We start from the raw sequence: 27342 nt of genomic DNA on the forward strand, positions 1-27342 counted from the left end.
CTTCAACAAATAAAATAAATGAATACAACTTTTAATAGATACTCCTGTGGAATAGTAGGGTTGACTAATCATAATTAACACATGTCACGGGATTAAAAGTATACTTAAATTGAACTGGGCACAGCTTAATTTTTGTGGCATGTTTAGCTTGTAATGGGTCTTTATTTCAACGTTAGATGATGGACAGTCACTCCCCATGCCTTGCACACATAAAAACTGTAACTTATATTAGATGTACCATATTGTTGACGACAAAATCAGGGGCAATACATAATCTTATAACTATGTTAGTTAGTCATCAAGATGCTAACACATAATCTTCAGATTATGCATGTTAGTTTGTCACCAAGATGCTAATAACCATTATATAGTTGAACAAATGATTTTTTATGCATCTTTGAGACAAAATAATTTAAATCATTTATGCATTATTTTAGTAACTTCGGAATTGGCTGACCTGCATCACCACTGTTAACTCTGCGCCTGGGTATAGCTTTCACCCGGGCAGGTGACGTTGTGTGTTGTTTGTCGTATTCTGATGCAACAACAGAGTATGATCGTTGGAAGACGCTGCGTTTTGCTGTATCATTTTCCATTATTGGACTTGTTTCAAGACTATAAAGGTAGATAAAATGCACCGTTAAAACAACTGAAGAAAGCAAGGGCCTTCAGGCTATGACATTTAAGGGCCATTCTTAGTCACGTGTGTGACTAAAAATGTGAGAAATTGTGGGATACATCTCTTCTAATTCTGAAAGCATTACAGGTATATTGTTTTGTACGGTATATATGACTTATATATGTCAAAGTTTATCAAGTGAAAATTTTATTTGGTACTAGACCAAGTGGACCCGTTGGGCCCACACCTCTCCTGCATTGGTGCAGCACCTTCTCCCCCCCTCCCCCTCACTCCATCCCCCTCAACCCCCCTTATCCCCCCTCCCTATGAGATAGATTTAAACTTTAAAATTTGAATAACTTCAAAAATATAACACCGATTTCAATGAAACTTCTTCCATTAGCACCAAAGGGACAATGATGAGTAAGGTGGGCCTAAAACTGTTGCTGTTTTGGCTGTAGTTCAGGAACAAACAAACAAACAAAAGGGAGTTTTAGTACATAGATGCTGATGTTTGTTTGTTTAGGGTCAGAGGTCAAATATGACTGGTCACATGTGCAGACCTCCCAACATTTGATTTTACAAATTCAGAATATTGATCTCCAAAATTCAGAATTTTACATCAATACAATGCAACTTTTCAGCAAAAAAAGTATGCACGCCAAATGCTCATATGCGTTGAGCTACATTCATGTATGAAAAACAACTATTATTTCTAACAGTCTGTAGCTCTTGGACTACATGTACAATGTCAGACCTATCATGAGTATATTCTGCTATTTATAGAAATGTTATTGAACAGAAATACATTTTACAACACAGAGAAGAAATTTGTTTTTTCTATTTTGCTTTTTCCGTACATATCCCAATTCTCTTGGTAATGAATAAAAGAACAATGGTCATAAAATGTATGAATAAGTTATAAAGAAAGAGTTTCATTTAAAACTGCACATACCTAATTTCATTGAAGACATACTTGCTCCAGTGGTCTTCAAGAGCAAATTACAACGGTCCATGTCCACCCAACCCCCCCTACTCCCTCCCCTCCCCCACTCCCCTCCCCCTACTCCCACCCATCCCCATACTCCCCTCCCCTTTCCCCCTCCTTCACTCCCCCTCCCCCCCACCCCTACTCCCCTCCCTCCCTTCTTCCGCCCCATTCCCCCCTCCCCCACACCCCCCTCCATCCTCTCTCAACATCAACTATGCAGCGAGGCGATCGACGAGGCTGGGCCCGTGGCGAGGTGAGGCCGGCGAGAAAATGTGAACTGAAATCGGAATGGCGGAAATGAAATAAGAAATCGGAAACTTTCTGCCAATTTCGGGAGGGTTGGGAGGTTTGCGTGTGTGACCTCACATGGTCACATTCGTGACCAATCATATTTGACCTCTGACCCTAAACATTGTCAGCACAACATATAAAAATTTCACTTGATAATTTCGACATATATGTCATATTTCCAGTAAAAAACAATATACCTGTAATTCTTTCAGAATTAGAAGAGATGTATGCCACAATTTTTCACATTTTTGATCACACACGTGACTAAGAATGGCCCTTTATCAAATGTTATGAGTAAACAAATTTTGTTATGGACGTACCTGGGAGGCATTGATTTCAAATTAGTTTCAGGCTCATCAAAGACATGAGGGCAAGCGTCTGGTGTGACAGAAATGTATGGTGCTGGTACAGAAGTGGAACGAAGGTATTTCATTTCATCTTGGAAAAGATGATCGTCATGGTAGCCAGCAAAGTTTTCTGAATGTTGTCTATTTGGCAAAGTTTACAATTGTGAATCTAAGTTGAATTGTATTAGCAAAACAAAATATGCTTCATATTTTAACACCTACTCAAATATCTTTGCATACTAATCCCATTGAGAAAGAGTGCAAATTACAACTAGGTTATATTGGCTAGGAAGAATACACACAACAGAAGAACAGACACAAAATGAGTCTATTAAAAAGATGAAGGCGACATTGATTGATTGAAATTGATTCAAAATAACAATCAGTGCCCCAAGAACTGATTAAAGATCATTGACCTAAAATATCAACTGTTTCATGCTGCCTGCTGTTGATGCCCCCATCCCCACAAAATCTTTTGTTTTCATCTTATAATTTAAATTATATTAGCTTATTTATTATGCGTGAATATACATGCTCTCGAGCATGACAAATACAAGTGAACCAATTAATCTGAGCTGGTGCACAAGTGAAATTGTTCTGTTTCATAAACATACAGTGTTTCATTAAAATGTATTTGTCCAACAGTATGTCATCTTGCAATGTTAGCAGTTTTTGAGAAAGATCCCTTTTCAGTTTTGGGCAAATCTCGTACTGTACCTGGCAAGAGTCTGTAGGTATAGGCATGGATATTTGTTGGGGTGTTCATCAGAAATGGCCTCCTTCAAACTTGGAAGATGTGGATGGAAGGGCCTTGGGGTATGGTAACAGAGGATATTTGGTTCTGCTGCACTACTCAATGAGAGCAAGAACATGGAGTTGGCTTTAATCACTTGATGCGCTTCCATAGAGGGCAAGGCCCGTGGAGTCTTCACCTGCACAGGCTTTTTTCTGGCCTGTTTAACCTGAAAAGGTAAAATACCACACTGATTGGATCACTATTTTTCCCTAAATTATAAAATCGAACAAAAAATCAAGCACTCACATAAAAAAGTAGTATCATTACTGTACCTAAAAATTAGTAACAAAGAATATAGCAGTGGTACACAGCATAAGGCCTGAAAGCTATATTCACCCAAAATAATTCTCATTTGTCTTCTTCACTCTCTCTGAGGGGTCTTAGTACTTGTCAGTAATGGGTCGGTAATGGGTGTATATTTGAGCGGTCCAATCAATAATCATCAGATTATGCAACTGAAGACAGAAAATGCTGGAGTAACTCAGCGGGTCAGGCAGCATCTCTGGAGGACATGGCTAGGTGATGTTGTGGGTTGGGTCTGTAGTCTGAAGAAGAGTTCTGATCTGAAACATCACCTATCGATGTTATCCAGAGATGCTGCCTGACCTGATGAGTTACTCCAGCACTTTGTGTTATTTTTGTAAACCAGGATCCTTATGTCCTCACATATGCAACAGAATCTTGTGGTGCCACCAGGAAATAGGTTGCATGCCTCAGTTTTACTACACTTGAGCTTCCTCCTAATTGGACCATTGAAAACCCTTCTCCCAATGACAAATCATTGGCCATAACAAGAGAGGGAGTGAAAACAAAATTATAACCTACGAATGTTTAAATTTGGATTAATCATTATAGATAAGTTATTTTAAAAAACTTTTAACCAGTCTCTTCCATAAATGTTGACATCACAATCATGCAGCAGACAACTGTGCCAAGTACAGAAGAGAAGTTTTTACAAATTTGTGCAAGACTTCAGTTGTACAATGCAAAGTTGCTTGATAAAATAATTTTCATAAAGGGCTGGTCAAAATGGAGACCAATTTCATCATAGAATGCATACCTTTTCACGAGCTGCAGCTTGTTTTTCCCGGAGATATTTTTCCCTGCAACGGTCACATACCAGATACCAGGTGCTTCCTCCAACACCACCATCACCACAATTGCCTGCCCATCCACCACAGAAATGGCCAATGCTATTGTAGCCCTGTCCTCCAGCATAGCGACCACAACCTTTATCAAGATAAAATGTCTTGTAGATGAAACAGGAAAATTATGAATTTTGTTAATCAAAGAACATCAAATTAAAGGGAACTCAAATTCCATACTAAAAAGGTTTTAATAAGGCAGATTTCAGAAAAAGATATTAACTGATGTTTCCTCAATATCAGGTGAACGCAAGTGGCTCATTTAATTTACAAACAAAATTGGTGGAGTCAACAATGATTCATGCTCTGGATTTCTATTCAAAAGTGCACCAACAGAGCTCAAGTGCAAGAGCTGAACAAATTTAGTGCCAAGGAAAGAATAGCCAGGCTGATGTATCTTGAACAAACGAGGAGTGTAGATACAACTGAGTTTTTTTAAAGATTCCCCATACAAGGGCAATTAGCATTGAGACCAATAACCAGGTAATATGGATATATGATAATTGGTAGATGACAGGAGAGCTGAAGAACATGGCTTTTTATCCGAGAAGAAATGGGCATCTGTAATTCACCAGCTAAAATTGTGAATGCAGAAATCCTTATCCTACTTAAAATGTACATGGTTGAGCTCTTGAAGTGACACAAGTACAAGAGCACAGAACGAAATTGGGGATAGGATTTGCATAAATAGCTCTTGCGGCTAACACTGTCACAGTGGCTGAATGGCCTCCTTCCATACAGTAAATGTCCAGACTTGTATGAAGTGAAGAAATGGTTAGGCTTGAAGCCCCCTTGTCTTGCATAAACCACCCAACCCCCAATAATACTGGGACCCGGGCAAAAGTAGGGATAGAAAATCTTATCACAAGACTGAGGTTTTATTAGTTCATTGTTCTCCTACGTCCAGGATGACTGCAGAACAAGTTGTAGTCTGACCCAGACTGACGTGCGGCACCGTGGCACAACGCTAGAGTTTGTACGTTCTCCCCCTGACCTGCGTGGGTTTTCTCAGAGATCTTTGGTTTCCTCCCACACTCCATAGACGTACAGGTTTGTAGGTTAATTGGCTTGGTATAATTGTAAATTATCCCTAATGCATGTAGGATAGTGTTAGTGTGCGGGGATCGCTGGTCAGGGCAGACCCGGTGGGCCGAAGGGCCTGTTTGTGCACTGTATCACTAAACTAAACTCATAGGAAGAACAGGAACAGATTGGGGCCAAGATTAAGGGAATATCAAATCTAGGGCATAAAAGCAAAGGTTGAATGATCACTTTAGGGACAAGGAATATGACTTATTTGGTTTCTGGGTCAAAAGGAGTGCAAAAAGTCTTAATTTCATTAAGGGAAGAAGTTATGGAGATTGCTAGTTGCCTGAATCTCTCAATTTTATCACTCACTCTTAAATTTAAATCACCATACCAATCCTTTCTTTTGTGGGAGTGGGTTTGAGCACCTGAAAAGCGAACACAGTGGGAGCTGTGTCACCCAATGCTGGAACATCCAGCCTAACCCTCACATTGGTTGGGTAAGGTTTAATACTGAAGTTTCAATGACCCATAACTCATTGCATGAGTTATTATGTCACAATGTTTAAGACTATCACAACATTTAACAAACATTTAGACAGGTATCTCTCTAAACCAACCCATAGGATTGGTTTAGAGAGATATGGGCCAAATGTAGGCAGGTGAGGCTAATGAGCAAGTTAGCCAAAGCGCCTGTTTCCATGCTGTATGACTCTAGTGATAGAGACGAGAAATAAAACCAATTGAAGTAATACTAAGACCACCCACAGAATTTACGAGCAGTTCAAACATACTATTCCATAGCTTTAGAGGATCAAACACTATGCATTATGACTGAACTAGTCTTGAAACTTGTTGTCAAGCACTCATTTAGTAGATCAATATTGTATGCTGCTTTATATAAAGTATGTGGATTTGGTGCTGCATTTCAAACAGAAGTAGAAAATCAAAATTAAATGATCCAAATAAGTCAGAATAAAAATATATTTTCTCCAAGGATAATTAGAGACCTTTTAAACTGGATTAACAAGTAATTTAGTTACCTGGATGAACTTGTCTCATGTGATATGTTACTGGATATTGATGGGATTCACCACACAATTCACATATAGTATCTTTCTCAGGGCCTCCCATTGCAAGCTGTGCCATTTCTCCAAATAAATTTCCTCGTGGTCTTGCTTCTGCTTTGTCTTTCTTCTTCTTTTCTTTCTTGCTCTTTTTGTTATCTTTCTCATTCTCTTTTTTCTTCAATATAGCACTTGAACCAGGACTAGGAAAGATCATGTTCTGAGTGGCTGCTTTTATGGTTGCCATTGAAATATCTTCCCAAAAGGCAACCAGATGCTGCAAAGTAAGTGGCAATGGGGACTTCGTCTTCATAGAATAATGATTCGAAGGTTCATAGGTTGTTGAATCTACTTTTCCATCTTCATTTTTCTCAGGCAATGGAGGTTCTTTGAGCATTGAGAGCACTTTATTTTTATTAATACTGCCCATTTTAGATATGTCTGGACCATGAGGAGAAATATTAAACATATTTAGAGCAGATGATATTTCCAACGAGTGCCTGTTCTTTAGCTTTGTCTCTTTTTCTTCCAACCCTGGTTGGTTGTAAAGGCTGCTTCGCATTGGTGCATGTTCTTTACTTAGGTCAGGATTGAACTTCAAGAAAGATGAGCATGCCATTGCATCATGGACAATCCCTTCATGCCATAAGAAAGCAGCAAACACAGCTCGAGCGCATTCTGCAACAGAAGGAGACATTGCTCGCTTTGGCGGCTCAACCGAAGAATTACTTTCTTCTTTTAAAATAGTTCCAATTTTCTCCTTCTTGGGTCTTGTGTGTCTGGCAGTACTCTTGCGACTCATCTTAGGAGATAATCGAGTTTCTTGTTCTTCTTTGGGAGGAGCTTTGCCAATACTGAAATGGACTTTTGGGGAAGAATCTTCAGGGTTTTGAATTTCAACGATTTGTTCAGATATTGTATCTGAATTGCTGGTTGTTGTCAGAGTACTAGATGTACAAATAGCAACTATCTCGCTGTGAAGATTTTCCTGCACAACCTGAGGGGATGGTACCCTGTTTTCCACATTGGTGGCAGGTTTATCTTCCTTAGGCAGCAATTTTGGTTTTGGTGAAGTGGAGCGCCCTCGCAGGTTCTCAGTTAGAGGAACTCTTTTCTTGCGAACTGTATCTGGGTCCAAAGTGTATGAATCAGACTTTGATCTTTCCCTTGGTGGATCCAATCTAATTTTCGAGGCTGTATTGATTTTATGAGTTAAGTTTCTGTCATGTGGAGAGTATGACCTTTGAGAATTAGCACTCGGTGGGCTGCCTTTTCCAGACAACTTTTGCTTTGGCAATGCTAATCGTGAATCTGGTGTTGGTGACTCTGCTCTTGGTCCAACTGTGGTCTTCTCATCTGTTTTTAACAATTGTAATGTATTGTGATTTGGGGAAAGAGATCTACTATGAGAGTCTGACCTCAATTTAGCAGCATCAGATTTAAGCATTAGAGATTCACTGGCTGTCAAATTTTCTGCATTTTTTGCCTTTGTTTGTTCTACAGCAGCCTTGCTGATCCGACCTTCAATTTTTTGTAATCGATTTTCAGCTTTGTGTTTGAAGGACAAATCATAGTTTCCAGAAGGAGTTGAAGGTCTTCCAGATACTACAATGTTTCCTTTATCACCTGAAAATTATTTTGGAAAAATATTCAGTACTTTATCTCTAGAACAAGACGAGCTTATTCCATTACATACCCTAATGCATGGTAGATAGGATTAATTCCTGCAATGGCATTTATAACAACAAATATAATTTGCAGATAGTTTCATTTGCAATAACAACCTTTTTCATGTTTCAAACTTATAATTTATGTCAGTGTGAAAACTTTTTTAAATTGCAGTATTGGAACCTGCTCTTCTGACCAAATAATGCAATGCGATGTACCGATCCCAATTTTTTTTCAAGTCTGTTTATTTGGCAAAAAAAATATTTTTAAAAATCCTTTTGATGTTAGATCACCCTAAAAAAGTGACAGCACTAAATGGTCATGGCAAGTACTGAAATGAAACATGTCTTTCATGATGTTAAAGTGGGACAAAAATATCCAACATGATTCTCTGAAAGCAAAGCTGGTAAAAGTAACTTAAATATTGCACCATTGATTTTTCCAGTTTAGTTTTTCAAATAAACACTGTCTGAATTTTACACAAAGCATTTTAAATGTTTTAAATATTTTTTTTAAAGTCGATACTAAGAGATTAAATATTTTTAAGGCCAAAGTGCAAATGTCATCAAGATCTCCAGTCGTTCCATGTCGATCCTTGAAAACAAACAGATAATGTAGCTCTGGTTAAATTTCACTGTCCGCATTTTGTAAAACATCACTTAAAATAACCAAATAGCTGTGGGTAGGCAAACAGAATACAGTTATTTCCTAAGTTTAAGGTAAAATGGACAGAGGTATCTTTTCAATGTTAATCAAATAAAATTATTTTCCATATAAAATATTATATTTAAGCCTTCAATGAACCACCTTTGGCTTACCCAAGACTTAATAAAATAATTTTATTCACAAACATCAAAACAATTATATCTCAAACTTCATCCTCAAGAATCTCTATAACTTTGTGAAAATATTATTTCAGCAACAGAAACTAGAGGAAAAAAAGGTAAGTGTTAGCAGGAGTCAGTATTATTAAGTACAGTACGAGCCAATTCTGAATTCCAATATGCAAATAAGAATCAATACTAGTGCACAAACATGAGCAAAAGCAGCACTGTTGTCCTCTGCAGGGTTTCAATAGTCACATAACCAGATATTAAAAATACCCACCCTTTGACTTCAGAGATACAGAGCAGACACCTGACCCAGGCCCTGTGCATGAGCGCTCGCGTGAAGCAAGGCTGCGTGAAGCGTCTACAGAGGAAGACAGTGGCAGATAAGCAGCAAAAGATACAGTGATAGAAATGCCAAAGCAGCAAGAACAAGCAGAGCTACAGAACTATTTGCAGATTTTTCAAAATATATAAAGTATAAACTTAGTCAGCTGTATGCTTTCAAAAGAACTAAAACGTCTTGTTTCTAATTCTTGCATTTGACACATTTTGGCATTTTCAGTTCTAATTCAATGGACCCAATTATTTATTAAACCTTTAAAAAACTCTGTAGATAGTAGAGAGCATTCCAGTCTGCACAAGTTACTACTCTGCAACAGAATGTTGCAAAATATGCAAATTCAAAATGAATTTGGTACACTCCTGAAGGAAGAGGGTGTACAAAAGTACAACAGTAAGGCAAGAGGAAGGAATTTGTTAGGCAGGTGAGACAGACAAACTTACTCAGAAGCTGTGGTTGAGACTGCGGCAAAGAAAGGGGTTGTCCAAACACAAATGGGCTGTGAACAAGGGAAGAGGAGGGCTTTGCAGCTTGACCAAAGACGCTAGAAGCTGGGAGGAAAGGCTGTGACTGAATGGTATTCAGTATGGAGCTCAGTTGGTCACCTGTAGCAGGTAAAATTATACAAGACTAGGTTTCGTTCCTTAACTCCCTTAAATCATGCCTTCTAGTGGTATTATACAGTTATTAAAGTAATTTGAACATAAAAATGATAACTAATTTTATCATTGATGCCAATTTGCTGCAGCTGTTTATATAAACACGCAGTGAATAAATGGAGAGCTGTACTCCAAACTTATTGCTTCAAGTAGTTTCAAAACATTTAGGTAATAATGTTTTGATTAGTGAGATAACCTGATAAACATTTTACAAACAAAAAATAAATTGCATCAATTTCTAGTTCAAACTTAATAATACCAAATAATCAGGAAGACCTTTGAAAACACATGCGGATGAGTAGTAATATTCTCCAAACCTTTCTTCAGAATGAAGCTATTAAGACCAAGTCCAGCATTGATTCTCTCATTTTACTATAAAAAGCTGATAACAAGTGATGCACTGGGGACAAATGGATAATCTTCTGAACAGAACTGCATTTACTCAAACTCAAATGGTCTTTCAGTGAAAAACAGTTAATTCTTTTCAACTCTTGTTGTTAGTAATGATCAGCATTGCATAGTTTCAGCTCATTAATTATACTTGTTGTACAAAATAATGACTTAAGGACCTTGCTTGATTCTCCACGTGATCCACGTTTTTTTGACATTTTTATGCTGATGCACAGAGCATTTTATTCCTTCTTTAAAAGTAATTCTCCAATATTTCAATCACTCATCACATTCATGCTGTGTAGTGTGCATCTCTCCCTCTTGGTCCCTAGGATCGCCTCTGACATTTTATTAATGTCAAGGCTGTACTCAAGTCCTGACCACCGTCTGTTATTTCTTTTGATTAAATTGTTGACACCGTGCCCACTGACAAAACCTCAAAATAGTACAATTAGTTACAATTATATGGAAATAGTATTCTGGAATGCATAGTAGTAGACAAGTACTTTGCCTTGATTCTGATATTCCCTTTACAGTCAAATATAAACCAGACTGAATGTGGACATAATTTTCCCAGGAGAACAAATGAACCTGGTGGCTTTTGCAACAATCTGATAGTTTCATTCTGATATCAATTTTAAAAATGTATTAAATTCCTTGGAATTAAAATTTCCAACGAATATGTTAAGATTTAAACTAAAAAATTCAGGCATTTGGATACCAGTCCAGTAATTTAATCAGTTTGCTACCATTACTCTTGGCTAACTGCAACTGAACCTTGCAGTATTTTCGAAAATGGCACCATCAGAGAAAAGATGTGTTGGACTGATCTTTACTGCGCCCCTGCTTAATGGTACATAAGACATGAGTAAGCAAAATAAACCATCCCTCTTGCACTCCTAAAGGAGAGACTTGAACTTGTCCAATAATAGACCATTGGAACACATTATACAAAACAAAATGTAATACATGAGCCAGAATCGCTGAGGCAAATAAGAACTGTTGGATGAAAAAAAGCTGCAGAAATGGTGATTTTATTTATTTTGGTTCCATTACTGTCTTACCAGCTCTTGAACCTGAAATATAGGTTGGAATAATATTGGAAGTCTGAAACAGCAGACACTGTTTCACTACAAGGAGGAAAAGCAGAGAACAAGTATAACATATATTATTAACCAGTCAATTCAAGGATTCATTGTACATCACTTTATGGTCAGTTTTGGACAAGAATGTGGTTTTGAAGTCTTATTTAAAACATATTTTAATATTTTAAACAGCTTTTCAGGACATCATGATTCAACTGTTCTTGAATGACCTAGGTTAGTGCAAGAACAGGAGAGGGAAACAATCTATATGTTGAAAAAATTGTAGAATAAGGTTAAGACATAACATATGAATAATTTAACTGATATTTCACACGTGACTGAGGTTATCAATTTCGACAAGAACAGTTGAATCATGATGTCCTGAGAAGTTGTTTAAAATATTAAAATATATATTTGGAACAAGGATGGAACAGTTTTCATTCCAGAACCTTTGCAATAAACTGATTAAAAAATATCATAGACATAATGTTGGTGTTATTTAAAATATGTACTAAGCAATCATGTGAAATATAGGATAGCATAAGAAATTTCTGTTAGTTCAAAATATGACACGGCAAGAATGATCTTATGAATAAAGTTGTTGAATTTACTTAATTGCTTAACTGGATTTTAAAGCTTAGTGTTGCACTCAAGCATTGTACAAATTCACACTCAGATTATGTTGATTTAACAACTAAAAACAGTTTTTGTTGGGAATGGCAGATGTTACTTCATAGTTATTAATAAAAATTACATTCCTAGCTCACTCAAATGCAGTTAACACTGTAATATTGCCACTTACCATGTTCTGTGTAAGACTCTAAATCAAGGTCTGTAGTTATTTCATCTTTAAAAAAAGAAAAATTGAGAAGTTTAGCATCAAAATGTAATTCTTTGTCATGTTCTAATATGCTAATTGATATAATACAAAATTGAAATGGCTCAACTAGAAACTATGGTAAATAGTGCATTTGTTATATTACACAAACAATAACTTTGTTAAATAACACAAACAATAAAATGCTACTCCGTTGTCCTCAATATTTACTTTGGAAACCTTTGGCAAATTTTGAAAGACACTAAATGAAAATACAACATCAACTAATGCTAAGATAAGCACACATGCTTCGGAGTAAATTGGTTACTAGATTAAGTCTACTTCAGCGATTAAAACACACAATACTAGTCCATAAATTCTTCTGCAATCCTAACGGAGCCTCTGCTGCTCAAAGCGCCATATTTTATTGAGCAAGATGATACACCAATGTTACACCTTCCTTTTCAGGTGGATCTATTGGATTTTAATTTATAATTTCTGAGTCATCCTGACCTATATCGAAGTCATAGAACTTATATTTCTTAATATTCCAATATAATTCTATAAGATAGTCCAAAGAATCATTAGTTTTTTTGTTGACTGTAATTTTTCTAAACACGAACACTTCACCATCAAGATTTATCAATTAAATTGCTGAACAAATCGCAATGAGCTAAAATTTCCCAGTGATTCACGCAGTTACCCAAGAAAAATCTAAAAATTACAGACACTTTTACAAACTTAGATAACTGGTTGAAGTGACAGACAAATTAACTACTTTATCCCGCGAAAAAAAAATCTAAAAATTACGACTATTTTTCTATGAAGAAATTATATATAAAAGAAATAGATATTTGAAATGAAAAACAACAGAAGGCACAATGAAAAGATAAAGTTACCTTCAAAAACAATCAACATGCTTTATCAAAATGTCTGTTGCATCAAATGCTGCATGTTGTTCCTAAATCAAAATCATTTTTATGACCATCCTTTCAAAGTTGAAGAGAATAATTTCTAGTACCAAGTATGTAAACAAATTATTCTAGATTTTCCAGTATATGTTTGGTACAGGAATGAGAAATGTTATAATTTGGCTGTATTGTAGATTACATTCTAAACATTATCTTGCCATATCCAAATATTTAGCATGGAGAAATATGAAACAAGCAGAAAAAAACAAATTGAATATACTTTAACATGTATCACACAGAAACAACTGCATTCGCAGCATGCAAAAACAATAAGCTACACAAATGAATTCACACACCTTTGGTATTTGCAAGGTGATAGTCAAATCCTTGACTGTTGTTGCCAGCAGCACTCCTGTTGAAAGCGGGAGCTGTGAAAGGACTAGGAGGAGGTGTCTGAGGTGCTTGATCTAGTAGTGCTTGTTCTGTCAAAGACAACTATTAAGAAGCTTTTTGCAAAGAATCTATAGTAAACAAAAGTACTCATCGCAATTATAAAAGTGTGCTTTTTATTTGTAATTTGACAGTGCTTCTTAAACTGGTGAATGGTTCATCCAAGGGTGAATGAAACTAGAGGGGTGCATGAAGGGTGAATGACTTAATATATATAAAATTATACACAAGGGAGAATAAGACAAAAATTACCAAAAAACATACAAAAATTTAGTCGAGTGTGAATGAAATTTTGTGATAAAGATTCAAGGGTGAATGAGTTTAAGAAGCACTGATCTAGAATACCTCCAGCAGGATGCCAGTAGAGGAAGAGGTGGAGGTGGGCGGGTACTTGACACGGCAGAGCAGCAAGCCTAATCCTCAGTTTTGGCATCTCAGATCTTCTTTGACATTTTAAGAAGTGCCATTGAACAGTTTTGATCATTCACTGGGTAAGTTCACTTTGAAAATGGATCATTTTACATCTTTGGTATGCTTTCTTGGAATTATTTACTTAATAAAATATGCTTGAAGACAAAGAGAGCATGCATTGAAATATCCAGTTTCTGGTGTGCCACCGTTGTATTGATGTATAGAGAAATCTTGGGAGTGCAAATGCACAGTAGCTCCCTAAAATTAGAGAGGGTGATACAAAGGTAATCAGGGATACTTTCAGGGATAGAAAAGTTGGGAAGTTGTAACTGTGTACATTTTTTGTCAGTTCACATATGGAGTATTTGCAGCCCTGGATGTTGAATTATAGGAAGGATATGGAGGCTTTGGAGTGGCTGCAGAAGAGTTTCACCAGGATGTTAGATGTTGCCTGGATTAGAGATTATTAACTATATTGAGAGATTAGACAAACAAAAAATTTTCTCTGATAAAACTTTATAAAATTATGACAGGAATAAAGTCTGAGTTTATTTTCTGCAAGGTGGAAATGTCAAATACTATAGAACATAGGTTTAAGGTGAGAAGGGGAAAGATTAAAGGAGATGTGAGAGGCAAGTGTTTTTTTCAGTGGTGGATGCCTGGAACACACTGTCAGGGGAAGGTATGGAAAACTGATTCAATAGTGACATTTAAGAGGCATCTACCCAGGCGCATGACCATGCAGGGAATGAAAGGCTAGATGACATGCAAGTAGATGAGATTAATTTAATATCATAGTTAACATAGACATAATTGCCAGAAGGGCCTATTTCTGTGTACTATTCTATGTTCCATAATTCACAGTGCCCAAGTGCATCATTACGCCTGCTTACAAGAGTTACATTATACCAACATGGCATCACTCGTTCTGGTCCCAAACATTTTGTCAGCCCCTCAGTGTCCGGAGGCAAGACAAGCCCAAGCTAAGGTCTTTTGTACTGGTAGCTCAAAGCTTCAGTGCATCCCTCAGCATGTAGTCTTGGGCCTTTGAATACGCTAGTCTGCAGTAAAGCGGTCAGAGATCTTCCTGTACTCCAAAGACGTGCAGGTGTGTAGGTTAATTGACTAGGTAAATGTAAACAAAAAATTAAAAACTGTCCCTAGTGTGTGTAGGATAGTGTTAATGTGCGGGGATCGCTGGACGGCGTGGACTCGGTGGGCCGAAGGGCCTGTTTCCGCACTGCATATCTAAAAATCTAAAAAATAAAAAAAAATTAATCTAAAAATCTGTCTTGTACAGCCAGGTCTGGTCCAGGTCCAGAGCTCGACTGGGCATAGCTTTGGAAATATGGCTACAATATATATCTAACAATGAGAGAGGTTGCCAATTTCTGATTTCTTCCTTTCCCCCATTCTATTTATAAATGAAGGTTAAGATGTCTACAAGGATTTTGACATAATCGTAGCTGGAATGCTTCAGAGGACAACTCAGCTGGTAAGCCAATTAATTTTGGTTGAGATATTTTGGTAATAAAATATATAGTAATTCAATCAGGACATGTAATTACCTTTATTCACTGTACCAAGCAATTCAATACATTCCCTATCACAAGAGTAACTGAATTATCAGCTACCTACCTTCTTCATGTCTTAAGTACTGGTTACCACCTCGGTCTCTGGCCAAGGACCAGGCCTCGCCATCACCACTTTCACAGAATTCCACCATGCTGTTCTTATCAAGTTGGACCCATGTGCCCTCATGGTTTGTCACCTATTATACAAACAACACTTTTATTCTGTTTCATGCTTAACAATGGAATTGTGATCCTTGTAGAATTGAGACTGTTTAAATGTGTTACATCTTCATTACAAAAATCTTCGGTGTTACAGGTTACAATTGATCAGAAAGACCCCTTTTACATGCAAAACATTGCAAAAAGCAATGCAAATAAAGATACTGAATCAGGACATTCCAGCTTCTTGATTTCTGTAGTTTCAACCAATTGAAAAAAAAATGACTGAATTTTGGCAATGGGCCAGAATTTGCCGGAGAAATGGAGCTTACCACATGCCTGATTAGTGGGGACTTTTTCCTGCAACCTTAAGCTCCAAAATAACACTGATTTTCAAGATGTTGGAAGTACGAGTTGACAAGAGTGCATGAGGGGCAACAGAGCATCTGGGACTTGATTGAGAACAAAACCAACTTTACAGTAAAATCAATTCAATGAAAGAAATGCAAAATGGAAAAACAAAGGCAAGATATCATATTAGTTATATTAAGAGAGAAGAACAAATGAACTGTGAGATGGAAAGAGGAGAAGAAGACAATTTGACATCTTAAGAAATATCTTGAGAAGGGAGATACTACAATTTTAATTATTTAGTTTCTGGGGCAGAGCGATTAACTAGCAGTTATTAATAAGTATGTTGAAACTTAACTATATGTCTGAAATTATCAATTGTTAATATGCAATAGAGCAACCATGAAAAATAAGGAGGTCAAGTGCAGTGTTTTAGTGAAGCTAACTTTAAAGCAGCATCAGTTACTCAGCAACATGCAGTAATTTACAATTCATGGGGGATTCTGTCCTTGTTCCAAATTGCCAGATAATTTGCCTATTAATCACAGCATGCCTCATTCACATGCTGTTATTGCATTCAGCAAATTCCAGCCCAACAGATTTTCTGGTAATTGTAATTGTTTTTCAATGTACAGCACTATTCTCAATTGGTCTTTCAAATATCATAGTTACATATGAGGATCTGTAAGACCAATGACTAAGTCAGAGTAACCACATTATCAGGAATGAGTTATAATTTTCACAGTTCCATTTAACACTTACTGCAGCAACTAACTTCTAGAATCAATTTCACACTAAACTGTACACAAATATCAGATTGTCAAGTACTTTCAGTAAAATCCAGTTTATTATTCAATTATTTAAATGACTACTTAAAGCTTTTATATTCTATAAAAACAGAGAGAACATAAAGATGTTTACATCAATTTATATACAACCAAATATAGCATTTTAAAATCAAACTGCCATTTAAAGATAGAGTGATTAAAGTGTGAAATAATTAATAATGAACATTAGTTTCTGAAGTTTAGAAGAAATGAAAGAAAATCAAAGCAACAGATCATGTTGAATCATTGGAAAAAATATAGCTCAGAGGCAGAGTATGCATCAGCAAATGAGCAACTTTGGTAAGCATGGTATAAAAGCTTCCACCATTTGTTTAGCACCCAAAGGCAACAATACCTATTTTAATGAAGAAATTATACCAATACCAGATGTCCTCTATAATACTATGCAAAAGCTTGAGAAGACATCAATTTTGCAGCATTTGCTCTAATGTGTTGATTGGTACCTGCAATAACACACTTTCATGAATCCATACCTCGCCTAATGCCTTGACTCTGTTCCCAAGAACTAACATTCCAATGGGGATACCTCTAAGGTTAGGGCAGCTCCTGATGTTGTGCCCTGAAGGCCCAGTCTTCACTACCTTATATACTCCTGGTCCGCCTTGCAGGAACATCTTTTCCTGCTCTTTCAACACTACTTCATGGCACCGACGTGAATTTACTTCTCTGAAGTAATCATCAGTGATGGATTTAGGCTCCTATAAATTAAAAAAAGATATATTTGTGTACGTGCATACTTCCAATATAGCTCAATGAAGCCAATTTATACTGCAGAAAATAAACTTCAGGTTCTGTGGTTGAACCAGCAACAAAATGGTATTCACACAAAGTAGAACACAATGCAATCTGCATCATGGGGCCCAAAACAACTACCTTTGCTGTCAATGTGCAAATGTGAACATCCAAAGCCAGAATGTAAACACTTGGTACATTATCAAAGTGTTCTAGAAAGAGATTTGCACAATTCTTCTAACTAAGAAGGCAGACTGAAAGGGTATGTGGGTTCTGAGATTCAAATTTGAAATATTTTCCAAAAGGAGTGCTCAATCATGGTCATTGTTAATCATCATCAGATTCAAAAATGAAAATAACTTCTAAAAGGTCAATGAAACTCTCATCTTGGACAGATTCTTCTTTTGTTTCTGGAATAAAATGTAAAAGGCACCCTGAAGCATATTTGTAATATAGGAAAGCACTATCATGAAATAAATAACTGGTAATAACTAATCTAGGTATTTAAAAATAAATGCATTTTATATCTTGTTAAAATCAGTAAATTATAACCCAGTGAAAGTAAAACAACACTTTAACTGTAGCCAATATAACAAAACAAAATGACCAAGACTGGAAACATTCATAGATTCCACAAACACCCATAAAAGCCATGTTGGTGCCTTACATGCAGCATATCACTAGAAGGGAAAGGGAAGAAAATATTTTATTAGAGTACAATATTAAGAACATAATTTTAAGAGTAGAAGAAAGTAATTTGAACTAGAGAGAAGTTGCAAATGAGGCAACCTGATGATAGAAAAAGATACTCTAACAAGATGTAAAAGTTAATGCGTAACTTTAATAAGGGAAATAAACTTGTTAATGGCCAGGATGACAAAGAGCACAATAATAAAGCTTGTAAAGGGGAAAAATGAAAAGAAAATCATAAAGGTTTAGAAATGAAAACAAATTTACAGTAGTGGGAAAAACAGATCACACTTTCTCTCTGCAAATACAAGTCCACTACCGATCGTCCGGTACCTCCTTTAATCCAGACAAAATCACGAGAGTGTACATGAAATACCCCCCTGGAAGTCCCCTCTCGAAAATGTGGCACCTTGGCCGGTTGAGGTGGCCGATCTCGACCTCATTGAGACTTCCACGCCAATTGGCGGGTCAAATTTGCCGCCTGCAGGGTCTGGAACTCTGGCCTGGTCGGAGTCGGCAGATCCATTCCCATTACAGAGTTCCAAGGCCGATCAGTGGGTCAAATTTTCCCTCTCCGGCTGGGGCTCTGTACTTCGGCCCGGCCAGAGCTGACAATTTGGTTCCCATAGCCAGCTTCCGAGGTCTAGGTGTACCGTTCCACTACTGCTGGATTCCTCTCAGAAGCCATGGCCTCTGTTGGTCTGGCAAAACAGATAATCCAGAAAGGCTCTGGAACCAAAGGTGCTGGAAAATCAATATTCTAATATTTGGATAGACATCTGAAATGATACTTCCCAGATCCCCAGTACAATACAGATAAATGACAAAAATGTGTTATCCTTAACTTTGCTAGCAATCCAAGAACTTCCCCTCACATCTTTTCACAATTTTTAAATCACTAATGCCAATGAAAAACACATTTGCCTAACCTGAATCGAGAATTCACTCCCATCTTTTATGTATAAACATTGTTTATCACCCACAACAATAGATTCTTATTCAGCTAATTGTAAAATGGTGCAGTTAGCTGGGAAGAACTTTGATAAGTTTCTTCCCAGAATGTGAACTGCACCATTTTACAATTAGCTCATGAAATAAGGAATATTTGAAAGATAGTAATCCTGGACCCTATAAAATAAAGTCTGCAGACTTTTTGTATTGTGCTTATTTGTGCCCAATGAAACCAGAGATAAACATTTTACCTAGAGACAGGGACAGGTTATTTAATTTAAAACATACGCCAAGATGGGCAATAAGCTAACTCATTTTTAGCGTGACAAATTCCTAAAATCTGAGATTCTTTTATTAAAAACACACAAAAGGTATTCTGAGCCAAATGTACTCATTTTTAGTTTACCTGATATCAAACAGTCTTGAAAGTCCAAAAATATGACATCCATGTACCCGATTCCACCACTAGCATTTAAAACAACCTAAGCAACACAGCCCAAGACCAAGGTTGTGGGTCTTAATTGGGATGCCAAGAAATCGCGACAAATTTGTTATTTACAATTATTTACATTTTGGTGTGTGCATTCCTTTAATCCAATTTAGAAAATAGTAATTTGTAACTAAATTGCTGCAGTTACATGCCTGAGACCAAATTGCAAAAATCCAATCAACCAGACATTTGCCTTTCACACTTTCAATTGATTTAAGGATGATTTAAGCCAACCCTTGGTTGACTTAAAGCAAAGTATGCACAGATGCTGCAAGACATATAATCAATTCTCTTCCCTCCACTCCAATTCAGGTTACACAAATGAAAATAGCCACAAAAAAAGGAATGGGATAAAACATGACAAACAAAAAGGTTGAAAACATGTATATTGTTAAATAAGAATTTCATTTAGCTTCAATTTTATGGTGAATGAAAATGTTTGCTAGTTCAAATCTCCAAAGTCTTTTACACTGGACACGTTCCTGATGCAATACTCAAAAAAAAAAAATCTTGAAGTATTCTGTATCGTTTTAATACAAGGAAGTTGGAGTACAAAAAAGTCAAAGCTGTGTTGTAGTTGTGCAGTACCTTGACATATGGTGTGCAATTTTGGTCTCTGTGTCAGAAGGAAGTATGTAATTGCCTTGGAGGCAGCTCATCTTAGATTCACTGGAATGATTCCTGGCTTGAAAGGACCGACCAATGAGGCCAGTCTGATTAAACCATCTATACACATTGGAGTGCAGAAGAATGAAAGGTGATTTAAAACACAAAGACTTCAGGGGAATTAACCAAATAGATCTGGTTTCCTCAGGCTGGAAGGGTCAGAACTCAAATGAATTGTTTCAGGATAAGCTATTTTTGGCTGAAAGTAGACTTTTTTTTCTCTTCGGAAATGCAAATCTTATGCCAAAATGCTATCTGATAATAAGACAAGGAGGGAAAGATTTTTAGTTATAATGTTATAATTTGGATGTAATTTTGAGGCTATATAAGGCGCTGGTAATGCCGCGTTTGGAATATTGTGAGCAATTGTGGGCACCATATCTGAGGAAGGATGTGTTGGCTCTGGAGAGGGTCCAGAGGAGGTTTACAAGAATGATCCCAGGAATGAGTAGGTTAACATAGATACATAGAAAATAGGTGCAGGAGGCCATTTGGCCCTTTGAGCCAGCACCGCCATTCATTGTGATCATGGGTGATCATCCACAATCAGTCACCTGTGCCTGCCTTCTCCTCATATCCCATGATTCCACTAGCCCCTAGAGCTCTATCTAACTCTCTTTTATATTCATCCAGTGAATTGGCCTCTACGTCCTTCTGTGGCAGAGAATTCCACAAATTCACAACTCTCTGGGTGAAAAAGGTTTCTTCTCACCTCAGTTTTAAATGGCCTCACCTTTATTCTTAGACTGTGGCCCCTAGTTCTGGACTCCCCCAACGTTGGGAACATTTTTCCTGCATCTAGCTTGTCCAGTCCTTTTATAATTTTATACGTCTCTATAAGATCCCCTCTCATCCTTCTAAACTCCAGTAAATACAAGCCCAATCTTTCTAATCTTCCCTCATATGACACAGGAATTAACCTCTTGAACCTACACAGCACAGCCTCAATAGCAAGGATGTTCTTCCTCAAATTAGGAAACCAAAACTGCACACAATACTCCAGATGTGGTCTCACCAGGGCCCTATCCAACTGCAGCAGGACCTCTTTGCTCCTATACTCAAATTCTCTCGTTATGAAGGCCAACATGTCATTAGCTTTCTTCACTGCCTGCTGTACCTGCACGCCTACTTTCAGTGACTGGTGTACAAGGACATCAAGGTCTCGTTGCACTTCCCCTTTACTTAATCTGACACCATTGAGATAATAATCTGCCTCCTTGTTTTTGTTGCCAAAGTGGATAACCTCACATTTATCTACATTATACTGCATCTTCCATGCATCTGCCCACTCACTCAACCTGTCCAAATCACCCTGCAACCTCCTAACATCCTCTTCACAGTTCACATTGCCACCCAGCTTTGTGTAATCTGCAAACTTGCTAGTGTTACTTCTAATTCCATCATCCAAATTATTAATATATATTGTAAATAGTTGCAGCCCCAGTACCATCCTTGTGGCCCTCCACTTGCCACTGCCTGCCATTCTGAAAAGGACTAATTTATTCCTACTCTTTGCTTCTTGTCCGCTAACCAATTCTCTATCCATGTCAATACCCTACCCCAATACCATGTGCTCTAATTTTGCTCATCAACCTCCCGTGTGGGACCTTATCAAAGGCTTTCTGAAAGTCTAATAACACTACATCCACTGGCTCTCCTTCATCCATTTTACTTGTCACATCCTCAAAAAATTCCAGAAGATTAGTCCCCTTCATAAATCCATGCTGCCTTGGACCAATCCTTTTACTGCTATCCAAATGCACCGTTATTACCTCTTTAATAATTGACTCCAGCATCTTCCCCACCACTGATGTCAGGCTAACTGGTTTATAATTCCCCGTCTTCTCTTTCGCTCCTTTCTTGAAAAGTGGGATAACATTAGCTACCCTCCAATCCACAGGAACTGATCCTGAATCTATTGAAAGTGTAAGAAAATAACTGCAGATGCTGGTACAAATCGAAGGTATTTATTCACAAAATGCTGGAGTAACTCAGCAGGTCAGGCAGCATCTTCCTGACCTGCTGAGTTACTCCTGAATCTATTGAATATTGCAAAATGATCACCAATGCATCCACTATTTCTAGTGCCACCTCCTCGAGTACCCTGGGATGCAGACCATCAGGCCCTGGGCCTTCAGTCCCATCAGTCTACCCAATACTACTTCTCGCCTAATGCAAATTTCTTTCAGTTCCTCTGTCTCCCTGAATCCTCTGTCATCTAGTGCATCTGGGAGATTGTTTGTGTCTTCCTTAGTGAAGACAAATCCAAAGTACCTGTTCAACTCTTCTGCCATTTCCTTGTTATCAATAATAATTTCATCTCCTTCAGCCTTCAAGGGACCCACATTTGTCTTTACTAATCTTTTTCTCTTAACATACCTAAAGAAGCTTTTACTGTCCTTCTTTATATTCTTGGCCAGCTTCGCTTTGTACCTCATCTTTTCAGCCCGGATTGCCCTTTTTGATACCTTCTGTTGTCTTTTGAAAGTTGCCCAATCCTCTGGCTTCCCGCTACTCTTTGCTATGTTATACATCTTTTCTTTTAGTTTTATTGCATCTCTAACTTCCCTTTTCAGCCACAGTTGCCTTACTCCCCTTAGAATCTTTCTTCCTCTATGGAATGAAATGATCCTGCATCTTCTGGTTTATGCCCAGAAATTCCTGCCATTGCTATTCCACTGTCATTCCCGCTAGGATCTTTTTCCATTCGACCTTGGCTAGCTCCTCTCTCATGCCTTCATAGTCCCCTTTGTTCAACTGCAACACTGACGTCAATGCCTGGTTTAACCTTCTCCCTCTCAAATTGCAGATTTAAACTAATCATATTATGGTCACTACCTCCAAACAGTTCGTTTATCTTGAGTTCTCTTATTAAATCTGGTTCATTTGACAACACTAAATCCAGAATTGCCTTCTCTCTGGTAGGCTCTAGTACGAGCTGCTCTAACCGATAAGCGTTTGTTGGCACTGGGCCTGTACTCACTGGAGTTTAGAAGAATGAGGGAGGACCTCATTTTTTTCTATGAATGTTATTGGTATTCAATTAATTTCAAATTTTAGGCCCAAGTCATAATATTTTCAGTGGTTTTAGTTTAATCACAGAATTTCATTCTACAGCATTGTAGACTGGGACTGAGTTATTATGGGTAAACAGAGAAGTTAAATAGAGAGTCAATTTTAATAGTCACTACACAGGGAGGAAAAATATAATGCATGAGAGTTAACCCATTGAGAGGTTAAAAATAATTCAGATTTTCTTTCTTCTCTCTTGCACAGAAATAGCTTCATTGTGTTAGAAGATCTTCGACTTTCTAAAAATATATATTTTGTTTTCGTTTGCAATTCAACAATTTCAGCACAGGATGGTTACATATTAGGAAACCATCTATGTCAAATGAACCAAAGAGAATGTAAACTGAGAAAACTAAAATTCATTTTTCAGTAATACTTAAAGATAAATTTAATGTAGATCTGTATGACTTTCCATATAATGCAACAACTGGTACATGATGTATGACATGACATGAAGCAAAGATCTGAGTATCAATTTCAGTCTTCTCCCCCTGCCCCTCCACAAGAGTGTTGCACTCATTAAAATCAACACACTCTTGAATACTTTTATACATAAAAGCAAAATGTGAAAATGAAATGCATAAAAATAAATGTTATTCAGTAAAAAGCTGGATTTGATGTGCATGATTGTTTAAAATAAATAGTTAGTTAAAGAAAATGTTGAACTGATGCAAAAAAGCAATATTCCATTACGCAACACTGAATGTACTAAACTAGTACCTCTCTTTTGACTACACATTAGATATCTTCATTTGGACTGCTGGTAATAAACCAGTTTGCTTAAGTTTGCAACTGATAGTGCATGTTGTTTAACTTTCACCTACTAACACCAATATGTTTCTCCATTCCATTAACCATATGCTGCCATTAGTGAACAATTTGTAAATTTAGATATTTCTTAGTGCTAATACAATGTGTTGCTTTGCTGGCACGCACTACAGTTTATGTTCATGAATGTTAGAATATAAATTAGTTCCTTTTCATTTGGAAACAAAATAAATTGCAAAAGTATATTGTATCCACAGAAATGTAAACACACTGGAAGCTTCAAAACTGCCTAGTGCTGTTTTAGCCAATCTGAATAAAAATGTAAACACATTTTAAATGTTTTCACCATAAGGTAATTAATATCAAAATAGAAGTTTGTTGTCTAATCTTTACCCCAAAAGAGAATGAGGTGAAAAGTACTTGATATTTCATTCTTTTGCAAATTTTCCATTTCCTTTCAATTATCAGCACATAACAAAAGTCAAAGCTAAAAATGATTAACTACCTATCAGTGTAAGATGCAAAATTGTTGTTAGTCTGCAATCAACCATTTTATGTCTTTATTATTTCAATTATAACTCTCTCAGAATTGAAAAATTTATCCTACATTGTTATTTCTCAGAACAGGGCTCAAGAACTATTATTCAATGTGTAAATTCTACTATTGAAGTTGAGCTGCTTTAAAAGATCTGTGACTTGTCATGTCCTTTACTACACAAAGATGTATCAGTGGTGGTACACATGGCCAAATAATACTATTTTATTTGAAGAAAGGAAGAAGTGCTTCATTTTAAATGAAAATTAAACCTATAATATGACAGACTTTTAAAATATTTAACTCCCTATTTTTCCCCAAAACATCTCTCAACACTATAAGTCTGATGACTAAACAATAGTACTTAACAGTACCGAAAGCAAATAAAAAAATGGTGCTTATGGTCATACACTTGTAAATCACTCCTCAAATTGGTTCCCATATATATCTGTTATTGAACACACCACCCTGTATCATCAAGCCCACAATTCTTGCATCATGCTCTGTGCATGTCCAAAAAACTTATATTGTCACTGTCTTGCAAGGCTATGAATTAGTGTTCTACAATAAATTGGTATTAGTGACTTATGAGTTACAGGTGCTACTGCTATCAAGTGGTGACTTGTTTGGATATTTAGTTAAATGTTTCTTAAAATAAAATCTATTTAATCCACATGTAGGCAGAATTGCAGCTACTGATAAAATCTAACTTATGTTTTCATGTACAGAAACGAATAACATTTTCCTGCTAAATGATTGAGCTTAAGAAATATTCAATAATGAACTCAAACAATTTTCCTTCTCTCGTTTACTAAAAAATGTCAGTAGCTGTGCTTAGTGTTTCAGGTTAAATATTTTATTAGTTTGGTGCAGTGTTAGTTTCCCCTGTACTAATTTAATAGTATTGTTACTTGAAAGTGAATGCTTTAGCAAAACCATCCTTCCTCTTCCCATCATGCTAAACTTTGTGGTTTATTAAAGCATAGACTTCCAAATAAGTGGTTTCATCCTTGAGAACTAATTGTAACAGTTAATATTTAAAAGGTGGAAGCAAATATATTTTAAATTAATGCATTTTAGAAAATAGTGCATAACATAAGTGCTCACAGACAGCAAAGGGGTTAAACTGCCAAAACAGGCATTTCACCATTGGCACCTTTACTTACATCAACAGGGACCAGAAGGCTCTTGCCCAGGTGTTGGTTAAAAGAGAGGCACCAGGCTTCAGTGTAACCATTCATGTTGGGAACATACTTCTTTACAGTCTCATCATTCAGTCTCAGCCATACCCCATCATCATTGTGGATCTATGGGAAACAAGCAACAAAAACGAGCCGTGCCCTCCTGTAACTGCCCCAGTGCTAGAAAAGACTATGAGGCTCCAGACTAATGATAAGGTGGGCATCAGAGACTAGGTTTTAGCCTCGATTTAATTGATAAAATCTTCTTTGACAGTGATGGCAGACTGACCAACACAAAATCAGAGGCCTAACCTTTTATTCGCCATGAGTTCCAATGGGATGTTGTAAGCTGGTTCTGCTTAAAACTGATCAAAATAATTGGTAGAAAAGAAACTATAAGATGATGCACAGAAGTCAGTCATGGCAGGACCATGCAATTCCAGGGAAATAATTTACAAAACACCCTGCTCATTATGTACTCTAATTGCAGTCATCTTATGTACAAGGCTCTCATTACAAACCCAAGAATGTCAATCATTGATTTTAATATATTTAAACAATATTTAGCCAATTTACTAATTATATTAACTTTCTACAGTAATATTCCTGTGTTTGCCTCTATTAGATCACAGTTCCAAATAACAGATTGGCAAGTAGAACCCAAAAATCAAATAACTTGCTCTTTGGTATGTATACAACTATACCAACTATCCAGACTCAATTAGCTACAACTAATATTTTTTTTTACTGCGCAAATGCCAAAGAATATTGGCACATTCCTAAGCATTCATGGATATATGATTCAGTTTTTAAAAAATTGACATAAATCAAGTCATTCTTGTAAAACCTAGAACAAATGATTAAAGATGCCCACTTATAGCATTTCCAGACTGTAGCCTCAAAGTTACTTGCATGTGTGTCAAAGCAAATCAAAAATGAAACTGCATTTTCAATCTAACTGTTGCTGCAAAAATTACTGAAGCTTGTGATGGATAAACTGCTCACTTCAATCCACTATTGCGAATGCATTCTTTATTTTGTTTTAAATATTTTCCCAACATTTATGTAGATAGAAAAAAAAAGCCTAGTCTATTAATCCTCCTCTTAAGTAATATTCTTTACCTCATCATTGAAAGTGATGGTTCCATTGACCTTCACTATGCCTATCTGCTCACTTTGGAGAGAAGGATGGCTACGTATACGAAGCCCTGCACTGTCCTTTGTCACAAATCTGCGGACCTGAGAGAAGCAATGAAACAGTAAGACAAAGAAATAAGATAAAAAGCTGTTCAGGTTAAAAGCAACAGATTAAACAAGTAAACTAAAACAGCTGCAGATTAAAAGCTGACATTGACAGAGAGATTGGTTTGCATTAGGTGTAAGTCACAGAAATTGGCCGCTTCTTCGCCATCATTGAAAATTGCTCCAAGCACAATTCTGTTTTATAGTAAAGATACCGCAAGCTGAACTGGTATTCCTGGA

The 27342-nt window shown here is 36.8% G+C and overlaps 1 protein-coding gene across 12 annotated transcripts in view; it reads right to left on the reverse strand.

Moving 5' to 3' along the window:
- Positions 1–27342, reverse strand: part of mycbp2 (MYC binding protein 2) — a 200926-nt gene that overhangs the window by 39773 nt on the left and 133811 nt on the right. For 8 of the 12 annotated variants that reach the window (XM_078402308.1, XM_078402313.1, XM_078402303.1 and 5 more), the window contains 13 exons: positions 26983–27099; positions 25846–25986; positions 17249–17473; positions 15482–15614; positions 13339–13464; positions 12057–12101; positions 9564–9725; positions 9058–9141; positions 6259–7908; positions 4105–4274; positions 2966–3210; positions 2222–2389; positions 458–615 (listed from right to left, as the gene is read on the reverse strand). In XM_078402308.1, the coding sequence (XP_078258434.1) occupies positions 458–615; positions 2222–2389; positions 2966–3210; positions 4105–4274; positions 6259–7908; positions 9058–9141; positions 9564–9725; positions 12057–12101; positions 13339–13464; positions 15482–15614; positions 17249–17473; positions 25846–25986; positions 26983–27099 (3424 nt within the window). The remainder of the gene's footprint in view (positions 1–457; positions 616–2221; positions 2390–2965; positions 3211–4104; positions 4275–6258; positions 7909–9057; positions 9142–9563; positions 9726–12056; positions 12102–13338; positions 13465–15481; positions 15615–17248; positions 17474–25845; positions 25987–26982; positions 27100–27342) is intronic. The other 4 variants (XM_078402306.1, XM_078402311.1, XM_078402310.1 and 1 more) reach the window with 4 other exon arrangements.

The sequence above is a fragment of the Rhinoraja longicauda genome, chromosome 7 (genome assembly GCF_053455715.1).
Source record: "Rhinoraja longicauda isolate Sanriku21f chromosome 7, sRhiLon1.1, whole genome shotgun sequence".
Taxonomy (NCBI): domain Eukaryota; kingdom Metazoa; phylum Chordata; class Chondrichthyes; order Rajiformes; family Arhynchobatidae; genus Rhinoraja; species Rhinoraja longicauda.